The 19,588-nt window shown below is 42.0% G+C and overlaps 2 protein-coding genes across 2 annotated transcripts; one reads left to right on the forward strand and one right to left on the reverse strand.

Annotated features, from left to right (window-relative positions):
• Window positions 1-194: 194 nt before the first annotated feature.
• phkg2 (phosphorylase kinase, gamma 2 (testis)) lies at window positions 195-4,169 on the reverse strand. Its single transcript, XM_071537079.1, has 10 exons — window positions 3,995-4,169; window positions 3,575-3,686; window positions 2,825-3,000; window positions 2,663-2,717; window positions 2,148-2,213; window positions 1,848-2,011; window positions 1,618-1,708; window positions 1,317-1,470; window positions 608-733; window positions 195-453 (listed from the first exon to the last, which is right to left on the reverse strand). Exons 2-10 carry the CDS (start codon window positions 3,667-3,669, stop codon window positions 208-210), a joined length of 1,173 nt encoding a protein of 390 aa, XP_071393180.1. The 5' UTR covers window positions 3,670-3,686; window positions 3,995-4,169; the 3' UTR covers window positions 195-207.
• A 276-nt stretch (window positions 4,170-4,445) lies between these two features.
• Window positions 4,446-19,350, forward strand: rnf40 (ring finger protein 40). Its single transcript, XM_071537078.1, has 20 exons — window positions 4,446-4,476; window positions 4,939-5,087; window positions 5,254-5,421; window positions 5,606-5,897; window positions 6,607-6,807; window positions 7,036-7,157; window positions 7,387-7,533; window positions 7,920-7,994; window positions 8,710-8,829; window positions 9,026-9,205; window positions 9,744-9,879; window positions 11,754-11,875; window positions 12,094-12,353; window positions 12,749-12,866; window positions 13,026-13,175; window positions 15,525-15,737; window positions 15,852-15,977; window positions 16,475-16,615; window positions 17,106-17,207; window positions 17,897-19,350. Exons 2-20 carry the CDS (start codon window positions 4,947-4,949, stop codon window positions 18,071-18,073), a joined length of 2,991 nt encoding a protein of 996 aa, XP_071393179.1. The 5' UTR covers window positions 4,446-4,476; window positions 4,939-4,946; the 3' UTR covers window positions 18,074-19,350.
• The last annotated feature ends 238 nt before the right edge of the window (window positions 19,351-19,588 follow it).

Consider the following 19,588-nt stretch of genomic DNA (forward strand, 5'->3'; position numbering starts at 1 on the left):
ATGAAGTCGTGCACCTTATCTATAAATAACAGAGCCGTTGTGCATGTTAAGACACACGAATGTCCTGGTCCCTGAATTCCTCATCTTGTACATAATCTGCAGTAAACACAACAATTTGACATACAGCGACAGGGAACGGCAGCACATGCACATGGTAACATTATTCAACGACATAAAAACCAATGCAGTTAGAAATGAGGTTGACCTTTAAGTTTCAAAGTCCTCCAGGTCCAGCAGCATGATTTTAGCTGTGTTCTGGAAGAGAGCGGCCCGGTTCTGCTGCTCGCCCTTCTTCACCCAGTGTCCGTAGATGCGGAAGGCGCAGCCGTCGATGAGTTTGCGGACGCCGCGGAGGGAGTAAGGATCTCTGGCCAGCACCTCCCGGGTCAGCGGCCGGGCCCTGCGGTAACGACTGTACATCCTAATACAGGCCAGAACACTCACTATCAGCACCTGGGGAGGAACCAGACATTTACAGTGAGGGAAAGGACATTTTTTGCTTCATGAACACATACTGTATTATCTACCCATTCTTTCGGACAGTCAGCCTTAATTCAATAAAATGGCAACAGTTGACCAAAATGAAGCAGTTAGCATTGCGGCTCACCCTAAATGACTTTCTAGGACTGAAGAGCCGCACGTTCTCCTTCTGGTACTGCCTGAAGAAGGGATGGGCCAAGGCTTGCTCAGCATTGAGACGGAGAGCTGGGTCCACCACCAGCAGCCTGGATATCTGAGCAGCACAAAGAATTATTGGAAAAAATAAACAGAACTGTTTGGTATACTATATACCATTTTGGAGATACAAATATTGCATTGTAGCTTGTTCTTGGTGCTGAAAACACCCACAGGCTTTGAAAATTAGGTCTAGTGCAAACACTGAACAACTAAAAACAATGATATACTAAACAATGATGATGGGACTTAGAGCTGTCCACACACTGATCTCATTGACTAAACAAACAACCTAGAAAAGGAGAAAGTGGATCAAGATTTCATCCAGTCTTTAGTCAACTTAATGAACATTCAGGTGAGAAGTTTGAGAAACTGGATAAATTAGATAACTGTCATTTTTATCTATTTGAGAAACTTGCCATTAGGGCATTCTAAAATTGGTATGAACTACTCATCACCAGTATGAATTTAATAATGAATATCTTCAACTATATGAAACAACTAAGTTTGTCAAACAGGAGGCCACCCAGTCACTCTTCCTTGCAGTAAAATGCTATGTAGTTCACTGTGGCACCAACAAGCCATCTGGACTTCAACTGTAGGCTTAAACAGGAATCAAAGTTGACAGAATATGGTCTTACCAGGTCTTTGACAGTGTCGGACCGGTCATCCCACTCTGGGGAGCTGAACTGATAGCGACCCTCCATGATCATCCTGAGCATCAGCATCTGTTTGCGATGCCAGAACGGCGGAGAGCCGGCCAGTAAGGTGAAGAGGATCACTCCACAGGCCCAGCTTAGCAACAGGTGCATGAAAAACATTAAGCAAGAATTAGAAATAAGATCCGAGAACAACACACATGAATATGATTTGTGAATCTAGCATTCAAATATTGAGATAAATGTTACTGACAAAGGCATGACAAAATAAAAACAAACTTACAGATCAACCTCTTTCCCGTAGCCTGGGTGCATCTCATCCATTGAGCATTTCAGTATCTCAGGAGCCAAATAACCAGGTGTCCCACAAAGCTCTAATTTATCATAACAAAAGACAACATCAAATAAGTTTGACTTCTGCCTCTACAGATGAAAACTAAATCCTTCACATGATGGAGTGGATCCACAAAACTCTAATATTGATCTACAGTCATGTGTTTGGTTTCAGATCACCTCTGAGATTCTCCTCAGGCTGCAGCTGGACAGAGAAACCAAAGTCGGACAGCTTGATGTGTCCCTGGTCGTCCAGCAGAACGTTCTCAGGTTTCAGGTCCCGGTGGATGATGTTGAGGGAGTGGAGGTACTGGACGGCCTCCAGCAGAGCTCGCATCATGCTCCTGCAGCACAAATAGATGTTTTAATAAGGCATGAGTTAAGCGATCATCAGTTTCAGACAGCGACACTGACTGTAGCGAGACTTTCCCTTGAAATATTGCTGCATTCAGTTTGCTTATGGAGTGTGTTCATCCTCACCTAGTCTCCTTTTCACTCAGAGTAACCTTTTCTGTGAGGTAGTCAAATAGCTCTCCTCTCCTCATGCTGAAAAGGAAAACAGCGACACTGAGTGATGGTACGGATGCAACAAAGATTTCATAAAGAGAAGAGAAGATACAAAGACGGCTGCACTGTCCATAAAACGTTAAGTTGCTGGTGGCAAGAAAGGTGTTCTTGGAGTTAGATCATGAAGAGAGATAGATGATGGCCTCTAGTACTTGAACATGCAAAAAGTAAAAATGTGAACAATAATACCAAGGCACATCCTAATGAAGGCATGTAAGCCGAAAAGCATTGGTGGGAAGCCAATATAATAAAGGCTTTTTAATATCTTTCACTGCAAACAGTGTGCCTCCATCTTTGAGAATGGCCTTTTTTTTTGGTTTTTATATTTTAAATGTTCCAGTACTAGAGGCCATGATCTATCTCTCTTCATGAAATATTTAACAAATATTAACCTTTCTGTTGAACGACTTATTTGTCTTCATACTCACAGGTCAAACACCAAAAATATGAAGGTTGTTGACTCATAGGAATCAATGAGAGTGACTAGGGGATAAAAGACAAATGAAACCGTTTCAGTGATATTGACTTCCTCATGACATACAAATCAAAGCGTCTTGCGGACCAAAGGAGAATAGAGAATACCAACGTACTAATGGAGGAGTGTCCCTTCACCATGTTGAGGACTTGGATCTCCTTCAGCGTGGAGGTTTTCACCTCCTCCAGCTGCTGGACCGTCATCTTCTCCGCTGTGATTTCAATGATCTTCACCGCCAGCTCCTGTCCTGTGTGTCTGCGCACACACCTGCGCACCACACTGCTCACACCCCTGACACACACCACCAGGAACACAGCATGGGTTTCACAGGTGTGACCAAGTCCACTTTGATCAAGTCCCAAGTCAGTCACCAGTCTTGGGGCACAAGTCTCAAGTCAAGTCTCAAGTCTATGTAGAAAACCAAGTCAAGTCAGAACAAATCAAGAGCCCAGTATCAATTCAATATCTTAAATAAAACTAAATATTTAGGACTTTTCAGTGCAACATCGTTTTAATAGGATAAAAACGTGGTTAAAAACGTAGTTCAATAAACTCAATCATTCCATACAAATTCAGAATTCAAAAACAAAATTTTAATTCAATTATCTGGTGGAACAAATGTCGTACCTTTCATTCGAATTCATTTACACAAACACAAGATCTTTTGTCAAGACTTAAGAAACATTTTCAAGTCAAGTACAAGTCAAAGTCAAGTCCCAAGTCACCAGAACCAAAGTCAAGTCAAGTCAAGTCTCAAGCAACTAACTTGAGTCTGACTCGAGTCCAAGTCATGTGACTTGAATCCCCACCTCTGGTTTCACCACACAAAGTTAAATTGATGTTTTTGTTTCTTTACTGGACTCACCTGCCAATCACCTCTTTAGGATCATACTTCTGGTAAAACTCTTTGGCCCCCACCCAGTCTGGCAGCTCGTCTCCAACAACTATGTCTTTGGTCATGATGACAAATTATGAATCTATAACAACAACAAACAGTGACAACTGTCAATGAAATGACCGACTTTATAATAGTGCTGCATGGTTTTTTTTTAAGCTGGGTAAGAGGAAGCCCTGTAGAACAATCATGTTGATCTATATTTCTACTCAGAGTCACTAGCACGTTTTTGCATGCATCTGTACGATTTGATTCTGGTTAGTCGGGTTTCAAAGGTCTCGTTCTCTACTGACAGTTAGAAACGTCTCTTAACCGACTTGCTAGTTAGCGGTGTCTTTGCTTTGGCCTTGGCTGAGCAGGTTCACTGTCCGTACCCCGGAAATTACTTACCATGTATGCAATCAAACGACAAAAATCACGAGACTAGAGGAAACCAAATGAGCGATCACATTAATAATGCCATCCACAGTCCGAGGAAGCTAACGAGAAGCCATAACTGTATGCGAGCCTACGTTGATTCTATCTAGCTAATGTTAGCAGTAGCACCTGAATTGTTTACATTCTAGTCGTCACATTCCTTGAAACTTGTTTTTTTTTTTTTTAACCGAGTGTAGCAGCACTGCCTCCGTGAGGACGGAGTGGAACATGCAATATGTCTGTTTGCGTTTTTTTTTTGTTTCTTCGTTTTTTATTTTTTTACTGTGTTTTCAGGAATATTTAATTATTATAATATATATATGAATTTCAAGATTTTCCAATAATGCATTCAGATGTTGAAAATAATCCTCTTTTTTTAACAGTTACCGGAAGTGCAATTTCGTCATCTCCTGTAGCTTCTGGATGTTTTACGATTTCAATTGCTGCTCGTGAAGGTTTGTAATATATGTCAGAAAATAGTTAATATATTTCTGCATAGAGTTACTGTAAAGTTACCTCACATATGTATGTGATAGCTACTGAAATAAACTGCCGACCAATCATTCAATGCAGTAATCAACCAGCGCAGTTTAGCTAGCCATTTCGCAAAATTAGCATAGCTCGGTTAGCGAGCTTGCTAACGTGAGCTGAGCGTATAAAATAAACGGTGATTGTTAGCTTTCCAGACGGTGGCCCATATAGCAGCAGTCGACCCAACAGTTCAGGAACATATAACTTCACATTGACAAGAGGAGATCAGTGTTATGAGTCTGTTAAATCTGTTTCTGAGCCTGCAATATAAGCTAATTCCGTTGCTGATCGTCACCGTCATCAAATGAATGAGTTCTCCAGTATTCTTTGTTTTTGTTTTCAACGTTTCTAACGCCAAGATTTCATTTCCTCTTGATCTTTCACAGCAGAAGTAATGATGTCGGGTGCTGGGGGAGGGAAGCGGCCCTCAGGAGGGGATAGTCCCCCTGGCCCACCTGAGAAGAAGAGCAAAAAAGAAGAGAAGACCACCACCACTCTCATTGAGCCCATACGTATAGGGGGAGTCTCTTCTACGGTTAGTCAGCGTCTCTAGTTCAAGACACTTGTTATCCTCACCAGCCCTCTTACAAGTATCTCAACAAAGATCATCTATCTATATCAAGTCAATTTCAGTAACACGTTCAAGATCTCTGATTTCCGGTGTCTTCATGTCTGTATCTATCCAATGCTGTGTCTTGCAGGAGGAAATGGACATGAAGGTGATCCAGTTCAAGAACAAGAAGCTGTGTGAGCGCTTGGAGCAGAGGCAGGCTATGGAGGATGAGCTGCGAGAGAAAATTGAGAAGCTGGAGAAAAGACAAGCCACTGACGACACCACCCTGCTGATTGTCAACCGCTACTGGTCGCAGGTGCTTCTAACACACAGAACAATGTCTTGCACGGTGATAAGGCAGTCTGTAGATGTATCACTGTAATTCCTGTTAAAAGATCTCACAGAATGCAATAGATAGCACTGTATTCAGTGTTCAGGACCCAGTATTGTGAATTACATACGTTAACACTCATTTCAATCTTTTTGTCTCTAACTTGCAGTTGGATGAGAATGTTCACATTCTGCGCCAACGCATCGAGCCCGACGCTCCAGCGACGGCCGCCCCTGACCCTCCCTCTGTCCCTCTCCCTGACCCTGCCCCGATGGAGGAAGACGGGGTGATTCCACCCCCGCCAGCCCCTGCCTTGCCTCCACCTCCACTCCCAGAGGCACAGAATGAGGAGGAGCAGGCAGAGCAGCAGGAGGAGCAGCAGGAGAAGCAGCAGCCCCCTCCTCCCGATGGGTTGGAAGAGTCGTTGACACCCAAAGAGCCGCCACAGGGATCAACAACGGGTAAGGAGGATTTTTACTGTCGAAGCTTATCTGCTAAAATCCTGAGGAACTTTTTCCCATGGTGCAAAATTTGGGCATCAGGACACAAATTCAGATTAGTCAGACAATCAGTCAGTTTTCAGACACATTACCCCTATATAGAAGTGCACTATCAAATTGATTTGCCTTTTACGTTACATCCCTCTTTCCTCACCTCATTTCCAAGATGAATCAGTTTGAGGCTAGACTTGCTGAAGTTGTGGGAGGATATGTGCACTTATATGACCCCACAAGCAGGGACTATAAAGACTACATCTGGTGTGGAGTGTCATTAAACGAACAAACCTCAAGTTGCAGCGAGTATACAGTATGCAGCGCTGAGTTTGACAGCAGTTTGTCAGCAGTTCGATTTCGCCCACGGCAGTTTCAGACTTAGGGCCATAACATAGCCTAGTTTCAGAGCAATATCACAATCCCCTGTATCTATATTTACTGAGTACATTGCTACATGTTTTAAATGACTTGGGACTTTGCCAAACGGTCTGTCTTTGCCAGCTTATTCTGTCTCTTATCTGCACCAGCTCTACTAATTTGTCTTTCCAGGATTTCATGTTTTTTTGGGACACACAACTCCTGTTTATTTCTGATAAAGACTTGGGTTTTAATGCTTTCATCCCATTATTACCTGCCTTCGTTATTCTAACCTGATTGCAACCCTCCTGCTGTGCAGATTCATCGCCGCCTCCTCCTCCCCTGAGTGAGAATGCCAAGGCCTTCCTGGCCACGCTGGACCACAGCAGTGAGGAGGAGCTCACTCTGCAGCTGCAGGACCGCATGCAGTTCAGCAAAGAAGCTATTGCCTGCCTGGTCTGTGTGTTCGACAGGCTGCACAGCCGTATCGATGAGCTCTGCAACCACGTCCAGGCTGCAGGTAACTATGGAGACTGTGATTGACACATTCATACATGATTACGTGATATTACATACTGTATATGACATTCATACATTGTTTATCCCACATTAAAACCAGTTGTACACACTACTTATTTCCTATGTGAGCATTGGTGCTCGCATGTCTGTGGCATAAATGTGAGCAGTGTAAGCTCCCTATATAAGCTCCCCACTGATTGGGTACTGCTAACCTGATATTCATCGACAGTGTATGAGGATGATAGCCAGTCTGACATCATCACTCTGAACCGCACTCTGCTGGAGGAGAACGGTCGACTGCAAGACCTGGCCTCCTTCCTGCAGGGCAGACACCACAAGATGTCCATGGAGGTAGGTTGTCCTTGGCACAGTTCATGGGTGTCAGTGTTGATGGTGAATACTTGTGTGTATGAGAGAGAGTGTGAATGAGAAAAATTGCAGAAATGGAAACGTTTCCATTGTCCACCCTGAAATAAATCCTTCTTCCATATCAATGCAGCTGTCTTCCACTTCTTTTCTGTCAACCTTATTCACTTGTCACTGATTAAACAGCTACTGTCATATCTTGTTTTCCTCTCAGTACAATGAGTTAGTGGACAAGGTGACCAGCTCTGAGACCAAGGTGTCTGAGATGGAGACGACCGTGGAGGACCTGCAGTGGGACATTGAGAAACTCCGCAAGAGGGAACAAAAGCTCAACAAACATCTAGCTGAAGCCCTGGAGCAGGTGTGTTTGGATATGGATCTGTGTGTTCCTGTTGTGTGTGTGTGTGTGTCTATCTGTCCATGAGGCTTACACACCCGACTCTGTGTTATCGCTGTTGTTTTTCTCTTACACATCAGTAGATAATGATAAGGCCGTAAGCACCTGAGCGTGTCAAGCCAGCTGTTGCTATTGATGCATATCCTTCTGGCTATGTGTCTGTTGATGGAGTTTTATTGTTTACGTCAGCTATCCAAATGTCAGCAAAATAAGCAATATCTGAATAACATGATTTATGGGATAAATGTGGGTGTGCTGTCTGCTTTTGTGCTGTTGTCCTTTTCTTGTTTTTTCGTTTTATGACCATTCTATTGTCTTTTACTTCTGGTTCTGTTGTCTGTGGTCTCCAGCTAAACTCTGGGTACAACAGCACTGGCAGTTCAGGTGGGCTACCTGGAGGCCAGATCACGCTGAACATTCAGAAGGTAAGGATTCATAGGTTGTGTCTTTTTATGTCTCATTATGCCTCCGGGCCACAGCCGTGGCCGGAGGCATAATGTTTTTGGGTCGTCCGTCCGTCCGTCCGTCCGTCCGTCCCATTAGATTTTGGTGGTCAAAGGTCAAGGTCACTGTGACCTCACAAAAGACGTTTTTGGCCATAATTCAATAATTAATACGCTAATTATGACAAATGTCTAATAGGATAAAATGATGAAGTGATGACATTTTATATCCAAAAGTTCAAAGGTCAATTCACTGTGACATCATAATGTTTTAATTACCACTGTAGCTGAGAAAACAATCTTGGGTCATTCTACAAAAACGGTGGAAGTGCTGTCACTTACTTTTACAGACACCAAAATCCTTTAAGTTGACCTAATAAGCACATTAATTATATATGTTCAATAAATAAAAACTGTCCTTGCAATGATAAAACAAAGTTTATTGGCGGAGGCATACAACCACAAGGCGGTTATTTCTAGTTTTTGCATGCAATGTTCATAACTTATTTTTTTATAACATATACCTAATATGTGTTTACCTTAGAATGCTTTATTATTTTTGTCCAATACAGTCATACAGCATTGTTATTATCACGCTTGCCGAAAAAGGATACAGTGCTGGCAAAACATTGGTTTTTACTTGACAAATTTCTCCTGTTTGCCATCTATATGCACACTGTCTTTGTTTTCATACTAGTTTGAGAGTCTGAATGCAGAGTTGGAACAAAACCAGGAGTTGGCAAACAGCCGCATGGCAGACCTGGAGAAACTGCAGCTGGAGCTCCAGGAGGCTGTGAGGGAGAGCGAGAAGCTCAAGGTAATGCTGCAGTCCCTGGATGGGCTATTAGAAGCATTGCTATCAATACATGTAGTGGTCTATCAATATTCTAAATGGCACAATCACATTTTCCTGCAACAAGTCCTTTTCATCTATAGTTGATGTTATAGTGTGGCATCAGACTTCCATGTCTCAACCTTCACCTGTCCTCTCAATCTCCATCCTGCTTTCCCAGATGGACCTGCGGAATATTCCAGAGGAGGTTGTGAAGGAAACCCCAGAGTACAAGTGCCTCCAGTCCCAGTTTTCCCTGCTGTACAATGAGTCTCTAGGGGTGAAGACCCAGCTGGATGAGGCACGGGCCCTCCTGCTCACTGCCAAGAACGCCCATCTCCGACAGATTGAACACATGGAGGTAACTCTCAGAGGATGGTGTTTGTGTGAACACATTCCCATGAAGATTCCCATGAACGCTCAACACTGATGAATATTGCTGCTCTCAGCAGTTTCAGTAAAAGCAGACAGGCAGATATTACGTTCATATTATGATAGAACTATTTAAAGCAGTGGTCTTCAATCCTGGTCCTCGGTCTTACACTATATTATGTAAACCTAAGGCCTTAAAAGGTCTTGAATACAGGTAGACAAATCTTTATAAGCCTTAAATAGATTAATTTTAGAGGTCTTAGAAATGTTGCACTTTCATGGCAGATATTTCTTGGCAGTTTACAGTTCTCATTTTCACCTTTATTTCACTTGCGAAACTGGCCTTATATTTCATTCTAACTGTTGTTCAAAAGATTTTAAAAAGTCTTAAATTTAACTTGACGGAACTTATAGACACCTTGCACACCGTACTAGTGACCCAGGAAATAAGCAGGTCGACCGTAAGTGTGAAAGGGGAATTAGTGAGAACATGTTCATCAATTCCTTACTGCTCTTCAACTGTTCAGAGTGACGAGCTGTCCCTTCAGAAGAAGCTGCGGACTGAGGTCATCCAGCTGGAGGACACACTGGCCCAGGTGCGCAAAGAGTACGAGATGCTGCGGATCGAGTTTGAGCAGAACCTGGCAGCCAACGAGCAAGCAGGTACCGTCCAAAACACACCCTCATATCAGTCACTCTATTAAGAAGGAAGGGAAAATATGCTGCTGTGTTGTGGGATAGCATACATTGTCGCAGTGGAGTATAGTGGTGAATAGACAGATCACTCTTTCATCTTTACCTTCTTAGTTTCACACAGTCAATGTGGGCGATGGGTGGTCTATGGATCATGTTTTGTGTATTTTATAAACATGTTTGATGGCTATGTCCGTTGTTGAATTTATTTATAGGTAACCTAATTTCTGACAGAAGCTGGCTTTGCTGCTATAACCTAGTGCAGACTTCATAAATGTATGACACATGAGAACATCCATCATTCCCACTCCATTCCTCATAGAGGCTGTGGGAGCTATAGGCTCTAGTTTGCTCTCTATGTCTATATTTTGGGATAGGAAGTGTTCCAAGTTTTCTTTTTCTCTCCAAAATTTTGGAGAATATACTATTGAAACAACTCCTACAGGTGGTGGAATTAAATAATTTCTTTGTATGTATGTTTGTTTTTTGGTGACAAGTTCAACCCAGTGCTGAATCTGCCCTTCTCAGGAATTCTAATGATGAATGCAGGTTATGGACCGTGCTTCCAGTGAGATTCAGTGCTTCTGACCCTAAACTAAGTGCAGCCTTTGACACAACTGATCACGCTGTTCAAATTGATGCATTAAGGAACCTGCCCAAACATTTTTTTCATTTGGGTGATGATATCTCTTCTGTTTCATTATGTGTGGTGCACTTCAAGGCTCAATCATTGTGGCGATACTGATTACACATTAGTTGTCAGCATAGCCTCTCCTTTAACTGCCATACTGGTGATACTCAGCTGTTGCTCTCATTGGCCGAGTGCGTTACTCCGTAGCTGATGTTGAGGACTGGATGTCCCAAAACTTAATCCAACTAAATTTGGACAAAACTGCTACTAAATCCATCTGACACGTGGTCTTTTAAGTCTGTACATAATGCTTGTATCTGAGAATCTAGGCGTTGAATAATTTCTTCACTTAGAGCAACATACTAATAAGCAGGTTCAGACTTGTTTTTAATCAACTTTAGAAGATTGCAAAATAACAACTCTGAGAGATTTATACATGTGTTTTTTTATCATCTTACCTTGACTAATGTCCTTGTCTCTTGGTTTGCCAGTCTGGCAGCTCTAGACTGTGCAAAACTGCTGCTTACATTTTACTGACAAAGTTGGACGTCATGGGTTCTTATTGCCTGTATTTTAGGTTAACTGTCCTAGTTTCATTGATTCATTTGAAATTGATTTAAGATTTCACTCATTACTTTTATAGCTTTGTCAGGTTGGACTTCTTGTGCTATAGGATAGTCTGAGATCCTTAGGCGGGGCCTTCCTGGCCAAGTGGCCATTTCATAATCTAGGCTAAAGACCAAAGGTCATTGGGCCGTTTTGTCTGGAGCATAGGCTGCCAAAATCTGTTATCTTGTAAATCTCTTCTTAAAGCACATGTGGTTTTAATCAGTGTCCAAGATTTTATTGTTTATCTTTGCTTTTATTTATTGTGTTATTTTTTCATAAAACACATGGTAACATTGTTTCAAAAAGTGCTATATAAATTAGGTTTATTGTTATTCTCAGAGCAAGCAAATATGATGGTGTAACCACCATATACTGCCACTTCCCTCCTTTAAAGATTTTTTCTCTATACCGGTCTGGGGATAAATATACGGTTTGTTCATGTTTCCTAAATTCTTTCCAGAATCTGATGATCGCTAAAGTCGAGCATGTTGACACATTTCCCTTGTTCTGCTCTTAGCACAGATTATGGTTAGCCAAAACCAGAACTCATGTTGACTCTCCTCTTTATCAGCCTGGCCATCATGCTCTCTTTCTGCTCTCTCAGGACCAATAAACAGAGAGATGCGACACTTAATCAGCAGTCTGCAGAACCACAACCTCCAGCTGAAAGGTGATGTGCAGCGCTACAAGAGGAAGCTGAGAGAAACACAGATGGAGATCAACAAGGTAGACGATACGATTCATAGTCGTGTGATATGTAATCACCAGTTACATTGAGATGCAAAGAGCCGTTCTTAAGCAATACCGAAACAATAGTAGTATACGTTTCCTCTGATGCTATTCACTTTGTTAATCAGCGTTTTTGGACTAAACGCTGTGTTTGCATTATTAGAATCGGTGAGAACCTTTTTGATGTGACATTTTGTTTTTTGCTTTGTCAACAGTTGCGGTGCCAGAGTGGCGACACCGGGGTTCTCATCCTGGAAGAGACAACGAACGACGGCGTGGATGTGAAGAAAGAGGAGGATGAGGACCAGGAGGAGGAGGAGGAGAGGAGGAAGGAACTGGAGAGACAGCGGGCCCGGGAGAGAGAGAGGGAGGCTGAGAGAGAACGAGAGAGGGAGCGAGAGAGAGAGAGGCAGCGCAGCGAGGAGCTGAAGAGAAAAGACTCTGACACACTGAAGATGCTCAGAGGGGAACTCAAGTAGGTTCCCTTTTCTTAAACAATTCAGAATTTTAAATCATAGCTGGTGGAAAAAGTTACTGAAAAACAAGTAGACAGTCACTCCCAATCAATTTGTCTAGGTTTTTGTTTCATCTGACTGCTTTGTGATTGTTTACAAGCTGCACACAGAAGCACAACACTATCAAGGCCAGCCAAAAAATACAATACTATTCTGTTTTTGTGTAGCTAGTCGCTTTTTGTTTTGTTCTGTAAGTGAGCGTCTGGTGCTGATTTGTAATGCTAGAAGCAATGTCATTAAGCAAATGTGTGAATGTGGGTTTAGAAGCGCTCAACTCATCACACTGATGATGTTGTCTCATGTCAGTCTAGTTTCTTTGTCCTCACTAACCTGTCTAACTATGTCCTCCTCTCAGGAAAGCCCAGGAGTCCCAGAAAGAGATGAAGCTACTGTTGGACATGTATAAGTCTGCCCCAAAGGAGCAGAGGGACAAAGTCCAGCTCATGGCAGCTGAACGCAAATCCAAAGCTGAGGTTTGTTCACTTTCTCTATTAGACATCCTTCAAAAATGTCTTCACATAATTCCTTTGGGCATATAACAGAAAGGTGTTCATGAGCTGCTAATAGGAAAACTTTCACACCTGAAGTTATATGCGTTAACAGTCGTCTGTCTCTAATCTGGACCCACCCAGGTGGATGAGCTGAGAGTGCGAGTGCGAGAGCTTGAGGAGAGGGAGAGGAAGGAGAGCAAGAAGCTGGCTGACGAAGACGCCCTCAGGAAGATCAGAGTGGCAGAGGAGACAATTGATCATCTACAGAAGAAACTTGCTGCTACTAAACAGGTGTGTTCCTCACTCATAACCATATCAGCGCATGATAAGTGATGTGGCACGAAATGAAACTCCAATGGGGCATTCATTTTTCAAACAATTCTCTATTTAAAAATTTACCGGAAAGGTGTAGCCTATTGTGAAAAAATATTTGTTCTGTCAGTCATACCGTTAAAAAACGTAGGTCATAACAGCAAAATGACGTGCAATATGACGTAAGTGTGAATTAAACTTTAACCTGTTTCACTTCCTAAACATTTTAAGCCTTTCAGCACTGCAATAAACAAGATAAAAGCCTGACAATGACAAATACTTAAGCAAATAGACCTAATAAGCATAATGACTACAAAGCATGAACTCAAGCATGAACTAAACCTTTGGGCCTGAGCACCTCTTGATATATATATAGGCCATCTGTGTTAAGAATGAAAGTAGTACAATAACTATCACATTGGCCTAAGAGCAAACTGCTCCTAATCTTAGACAACCAAAGAGGAAATGAAAGCTTATGCTGTGGCCTGGAACTTGAATCTAATCATCTGGTTACTGTTCAAAGTTGTCTGTAATGTTTAGTGCCTTTTAAGATTCCAGATGCAGTCTTTGTTGGTAGCAACACATTTGCAAAATTTTTGTACCTCCAGGTCATCATCTTTTTTTTTTAATTATTTTAATAGCTTTGATCTCATTGTCTGTAACTTCTGTCTGTGATTTCAGTAAAATATATACAAAATCTATAGGCACTTGGAAGCTGTTATCATGGCAGTGATGTGCAAGTTGGTCAGTGAATCGGGAGTAACTGGCGTAACTGAATGAAATGAGAGAAGGTGAATGGTTTGTTCTTTCTCAAGTTTGAAAGAGCGGAACCCTTAAAAAAAACGAATTGTGATCGAGCATGGGATAAGTAGTGGTTTTTGAGAGGATTTACCAGACAAACTTTCTAACTGTTGAATCTTGCCCAGGTAGGTCTCTTCCCATGCAAAACTGTGTGCAACCTGTAGCAAACTGGAGCTAGAACGATGGAGTTCCTTGGTTAATTTAACATGATACAAGCGGCCTGTAATATTATTGTAAATGGAAGATTGATGACACACATCATCAGGTCTGAGCTTACTGATCATTTCCTTGACCTCGTCGTCCTGTAGATGTTTTCCAAGAGTTGAGACAATCTTAGGGAATTTGATTAGAAATTCACCAAACAAAGGGATTACGAGAGGATACCTTCGTGACAAGGAGACATTATAAAAACATTATGTGATTAGGCTCAAAATGTTGATTGAGTAATGTCATTGTAATGATATAATTTGAGTTGCATGGATTGCGGATACGCCCGCACTAGATAATGTAATACGCATGTCTTTCTCGTGATAATATTCGTTCAATTGTTGACCCTGCTGCCACCTTGAATTTGATATCAGTGGAGCTTAGGAGGTTATTATCGGACTTGGGGAGGAAAACAAGTTAATATGGAGCACATTGTCTTCACACAACTCATCTGCAGCGTGAGCCGTAAAGCACATTAAGATTCTTCATCCTGTAAGCTTCTATTGGACTAAAGAGGTAAAAAGTAAATAACAACGATGTGGTTTTTCAGGAGTGCAGGACATCCAAGTCCCATTTCAAATGGAGCTGTGTTCCTGTTTTTATTCCTGTATTTCTATGTTTTTGAATTGTCTTGACTGCATCTCTAAAATAAAAAATAAATTAAGAATGATGAATGCAAGGAGATTAATTTAGAACTGAAGTATAGACGCCAGAATAAATATACCCGACGCCAAAATTCTCTGTTTGCAGTCCCACTGTGATCTAGGCTGATAAGACGGGTGTATTTTTACATTTAAATCTTGTCTAGCGCAGTTTCAAAGTGATACATTGATGAGCCTAATAGTCATATTTGTCTGGGTGTACTAATGGTTGTGAGGTTTCTCTCTCCACCTGCTGGAAGGCTGAGAATACTATATGGCCTCAGGTGGCCAAGGCCTTGGGGGAGTGGCTGGCAGGGACACAGTTCTTTGACCATCTGCATACTCATGTTCCTTTGTTTGAAATAAGTTTGTGTAGTAACTGTTTAATTTTCAGCTTCTGAAAGTACTTTATTTTGGATTTTTGCATCTGTAAATAAGGAAATATCAACACTGGACATTCAACTTTTTTCACACTTCAGGAATTTTATCTAAAAACAAGACAGGAAAATGATTTCTTACTAAATGTAATTTTGTCCAAATGCATAGCATTATAGCATGTATATAAATTACAGACTACAAATGGTGATCAAAGCAGGTCCCACTCTTTCTTAAAGTGTCCAAAAGCAACAACAAAGGCACATGACTGCATTTCATCACTGCCATCTGTGTGTCATTCCAGGAGGAGGAAGCCCTGCTGAGTGAGATGGACGTGACCGGCCAGGCCTTTGAGGACATGCAGGAGCAGAACAGCCGGCTGCTGCAGCAGCTAAGGGAGAAGGACGATGCCAACTTCAAGCTGATGAGCGAGCGGATCAAATCCAACCAGATCTACAAGCTGCTGAAGGAGGAGAAGGAGGAGCTGGCTGACCAGGTTCTCACCTTCAAAACCCAGGTGAAAGACTTTGATGGAGTCATCTTTATTGTTTTCATCTGGAAATACAGTATCAATCGTTTTGCTGTGGCTGGTACTCAAGCATTGACTGGTTACTGTTGCTGCCTCCCTCAGGTTGATGCACAGCTGCTGGTTGTACAGAAGTTGGAGGAAAAAGAGGGCATCCTGCAGAGTTCACTAGCCGCTCTGGAGAAAGAGCTGGGTGTCCGGACACAAGCATTAGAACTCAACAAGAGGAAGGTGAGTTGAGAAATACCATCGATAATAATCACCTTTAAAGTAATAAACCACAACTTTTTCATATAAATAAATGTCCGTTTTGCAACTCTCTATCACCAATAAATACCATACAATAGTGATTCAGTGCTTTTACATTTGCTCAGGAGAAATGCTCTGCTACAAAGGAAGTGATGTGTGTGTGTTTACAGAAGCAACAACAGCAGTCTGTCTGGAATAAATATAAGAAAAAGAAGAAATATAACAAGCTGCAGTCTAGAATGTACTGAGTACAAAACACCAAAGCAATGACTGCTAATGGGTCACCAAAATCAAGAAAAGCAAGAATCTTGTAGATTATCACTATGCACAGGACTGAATCTCAGTAGTTGAAGCACAAAAAATAGAACCAAAATGGCTAAGATTTATTCCAGTTTACTACGTAAAACAATTACTGTTACCGCACTGGAATCTCAACATGACTTTTTTATTGAGTGTGTCCGGTTCCTTCCTCGCTGCAGGCGGTGGAGGCTGCCCAGCTGGCGGAGGACCTGAAGGTGCAGCTGGAGCACACCCAGGCCAAGCTTAAGGAGATCCAGGTCTCCGTGGCTGAGAACCGCACCGCCCGGGAGAGAGAGAGTGGCAACCTTAAACGAGCACAGGTATGTTGAATTTTGGTACTGGGGGTATCGCTCATTAGAATCCCAAGTTCTCACCAAACTTATAACAGGGTTCTCACTTGAAATCCTTGAAGGTTTGTGGATTTCAGAAAACTAAAATAAAGCCTTAAAAGGTTTTGAAAATGACTGGGTAGCCTTGAAAAAGAAAAATATATAGCACCCATATTCATCAATATGCCTCAGTTCTCTTTACCTCTCTCCCTCCTAGGATCAACACTTAACATCCTGATGAAAATTTTAAGATGGATATTTACTTTGATCTTTGAAATGAAAGATTTCACTGTGATTTCTCAACTTGACAATATCATGAGCAAAAACTCAGAGAATGTCTGATTTTAACCAGTGTCATTTCTTGCCCCAAAACATGCCAATTTTGAGTCCTTTATTTAATTGAAAGTCATTGGGAAGACCATATTAGGAGTGAGTGGGTTTGAAAATAGGTTGTGGCTTTAACTCTCTCTCTGCCTTCCAGGAGGATTTGTCCAGACTGAGACGGAAGCTGGAGAAACAGAAGAAGGTCGAGGTTTACACCGATGCCGATGAGATCCTGCAAGAGGAGATCAACCAGTACAAGGTGAGAGAAAGGAAACATTGTTTATGTGCCATTGGAGGAATCGCATATTCAGGCACTCACATCTGTATAAGACAGGGCATTAAATAATTTATAACTTTGACCTCAATCAGCGACCAAGAAATTGCGACATCGACAGGTTTCTGGCACAGCCTACTGTGGACCGTTGCAGGCAGAAATATGAAAGTCACAGTTTCACAATGGAGATGAGACGAGAGCAGAGATCAAACAGATAAACAGAGCAGATCAAACAGAAACGTCTTGTGAAGAGGTGATATATCACAGTGCAAAATAATGCTGCTTTGTCGTTTGTTTTTTGGCTTGAGAATGAAATGTGTTGCGATGCCAGACACTAACTTGCAGCACCGTCCCCCGTTTTTTAGCAGTAAAAAATGCAAAGGGGGGGGGCGGGGGCTTGCTTCCAAAATGGAGAGTATGGGCCAGAAAGTGAGTTTTAGAAAGCCAGAATTCCCAGCACACTGCGAACTAATCGTTGAGCCACTGGTATTGATCAACAACCCTATCAAACCCCCACAGATATATTATGGTCATTTTGCGCTATGGGGTTGTAAAAATCTTACTTAATGCATCTTTAAACATTAACTGTTTTACCATCCACTAAACAGAGGTAATTAATAGTGTTAGCAAGTCATTGTTTGACCCATATAAACTGTATTTCTCCCTCGCTCCAGGCCAAGCTGCGCTGCCCCTGCTGCAACACACGAGACAAGGAGACGGTGCTCACCAAGTGTTTCCATGTCTTCTGCTACGAATGTCTGAAGACGCGGTATGACACCCGGCAGAGGAAGTGCCCCAAGTGCAACTGTGCCTTCGGAGCCAACGACTTCCACCGCATCTACATCACCTAATTCGCGTAGAGACACAGGAGAGAAAGAAGAGAACAGTAGACGGAACCAAAGGAGAGAAAAGTAGAGGAATGACGAAGGAACTGAGGATGTTTTCAAAGAGGCAGACGTTTCGGGGATATCAGAGGCTTGTGTTTTCCCATTTTAATCTCTCTTTGGAAAGACTTGTTTTACCGCATCATTGCCAGTTGGTGCTTCAGTTTGTGACCAAACAGATAGTGAGACTTGACTGAGTGAGTGTTGTGCTGTAGTTAATAAAACACAGTTGTTTGTGCACATGGTGATGTTCTTACATGTTGACGCTCTGCACTGTTTTCCTGTCTTGTCTTTGCAGTTCTTGCCAATGTTAAACATCTTTACTTTTAATGAACTGGGCCCATGTTTTTTTTTTTTTTTAAAGATTCTTTAGAGTTTTTAATGTATTTAAAAACGTTGAACTTCGCTGGTACATGGTTGGTCTTTGGATTATTTTGTCCTGCTGGTTTTGGAAATCCTGTGAATCCAGTGAAGCTGAAATTTCCCTCAAATTTCCAAGCATCCATCCATTTCAAATCTGAGTGGACTGCATGTACAAAACTAAAGATGTTTTTTTTAGTATTACATAAAAAGCAACAGCCTCTCTAACTTTGCTTAGGTTGTAGTATTAACAATGCCTAAGAGACAACAGCTTAGTTTGGCACCCAGTCAGCACATACAGGAGTGTTTGGATCACCTTGGGCAAAGTCCTCAGTGTGTGTGTTCATCCTGTTACCATGGTTCCTGTTGGAGAGTTTGACACAACATCTGCAGCTTATAGTGCCTCATTACTGATGAAATCACTCCAGTGGAAAGTCAGCTCATATGGGTGTCCTTAGTGGGCTGTGCTACTCCAGGTCCTCCTAGACCACTTTACGAAAGGTTACCCCTGACATCCAAGTAGAAAAACATCTGTTTAACAACACGGTTCGGTCTTAATTGAACCAATGAAACCCCTTTTCCTCCATTCTGATGATGTGAGCTCTTTAATGAGAGTTTGGGCAGCGTCTGTTTGACGTTAGCTCTTGTGGGAAAGGCAGTTCACACCATGTCGCACACATAAAAGCTTCCAGGCTGCAAAAAAAGAGGGTCTATGATGTGAAAAAAAACAAAATCCTCCTCATGCACTGGGGAAAACTTGAGATTTTGATGTAATGATGAAGAAATGTCTGAATATTTAGGTTGGTCATGATAGGTGGGCTGTGGTTGTTTTCTCATATGGACATGCATAACCTGTCATAAATAAATTAGAACGGTTTCCATTTTGTGCATAGTGATAATTTGTGTGCCAAGCAGCACAGATGTTGTGTAATTACTGCTGGTCTTCATTATGTAGCCGAGAGAAAAGTTGAAAAGCGGCCAAACTGATTGCACTTCAGGCATGCGTCCACTGGCTTTGTTATTGCATTTTTGTGTAGCGGGCTCCACCCTGCCCCAGACTTTAATATCACGACCCTGCGTCAGCGACATTAAATATTCAAATGTGAGTTTTTAAAAAAGCAA

This window comes from Centroberyx affinis, unplaced genomic scaffold, assembly GCF_046629955.1.
Source record: "Centroberyx affinis isolate AG114_WGS23_722 - 3 ecotype Tasmania unplaced genomic scaffold, CSIRO-AGI_Caff_v1 ptg002979l_1, whole genome shotgun sequence".
NCBI classification, from domain to species: Eukaryota; Metazoa; Chordata; class Actinopteri; order Beryciformes; family Berycidae; genus Centroberyx; species Centroberyx affinis.

Excerpts from the sequence above, each read along its gene's own strand:
- phkg2 (XM_071537079.1), bottom strand. The coding sequence starts at position 3,669 with ATGACCAAAGACATAGTTGTTGGAGACGAGCTGCCAGACTGGGTGGGG. Across the intron at positions 1,471-1,617 it reads TACGGGAAAGAGGTTGATCT|CTGGGCCTGTGGAGTGATCC; the intron begins GTAAGTTTGTTT and ends CCTGTTGCTAAG. Across the intron at positions 454-607 it reads GTCCTAGAAAGTCATTTAGG|GTGCTGATAGTGAGTGTTCT; the intron begins GTGAGCCGCAAT and ends GTTCCTCCCCAG.
- rnf40 (XM_071537078.1), top strand. The coding sequence starts at position 4,947 with ATGATGTCGGGTGCTGGGGGAGGGAAGCGGCCCTCAGGAGGGGATAGT. Across the intron at positions 7,534-7,919 it reads TAGCTGAAGCCCTGGAGCAG|CTAAACTCTGGGTACAACAG; the intron begins GTGTGTTTGGAT and ends TGTGGTCTCCAG. Across the intron at positions 12,867-13,025 it reads AACGCAAATCCAAAGCTGAG|GTGGATGAGCTGAGAGTGCG; the intron begins GTTTGTTCACTT and ends GGACCCACCCAG.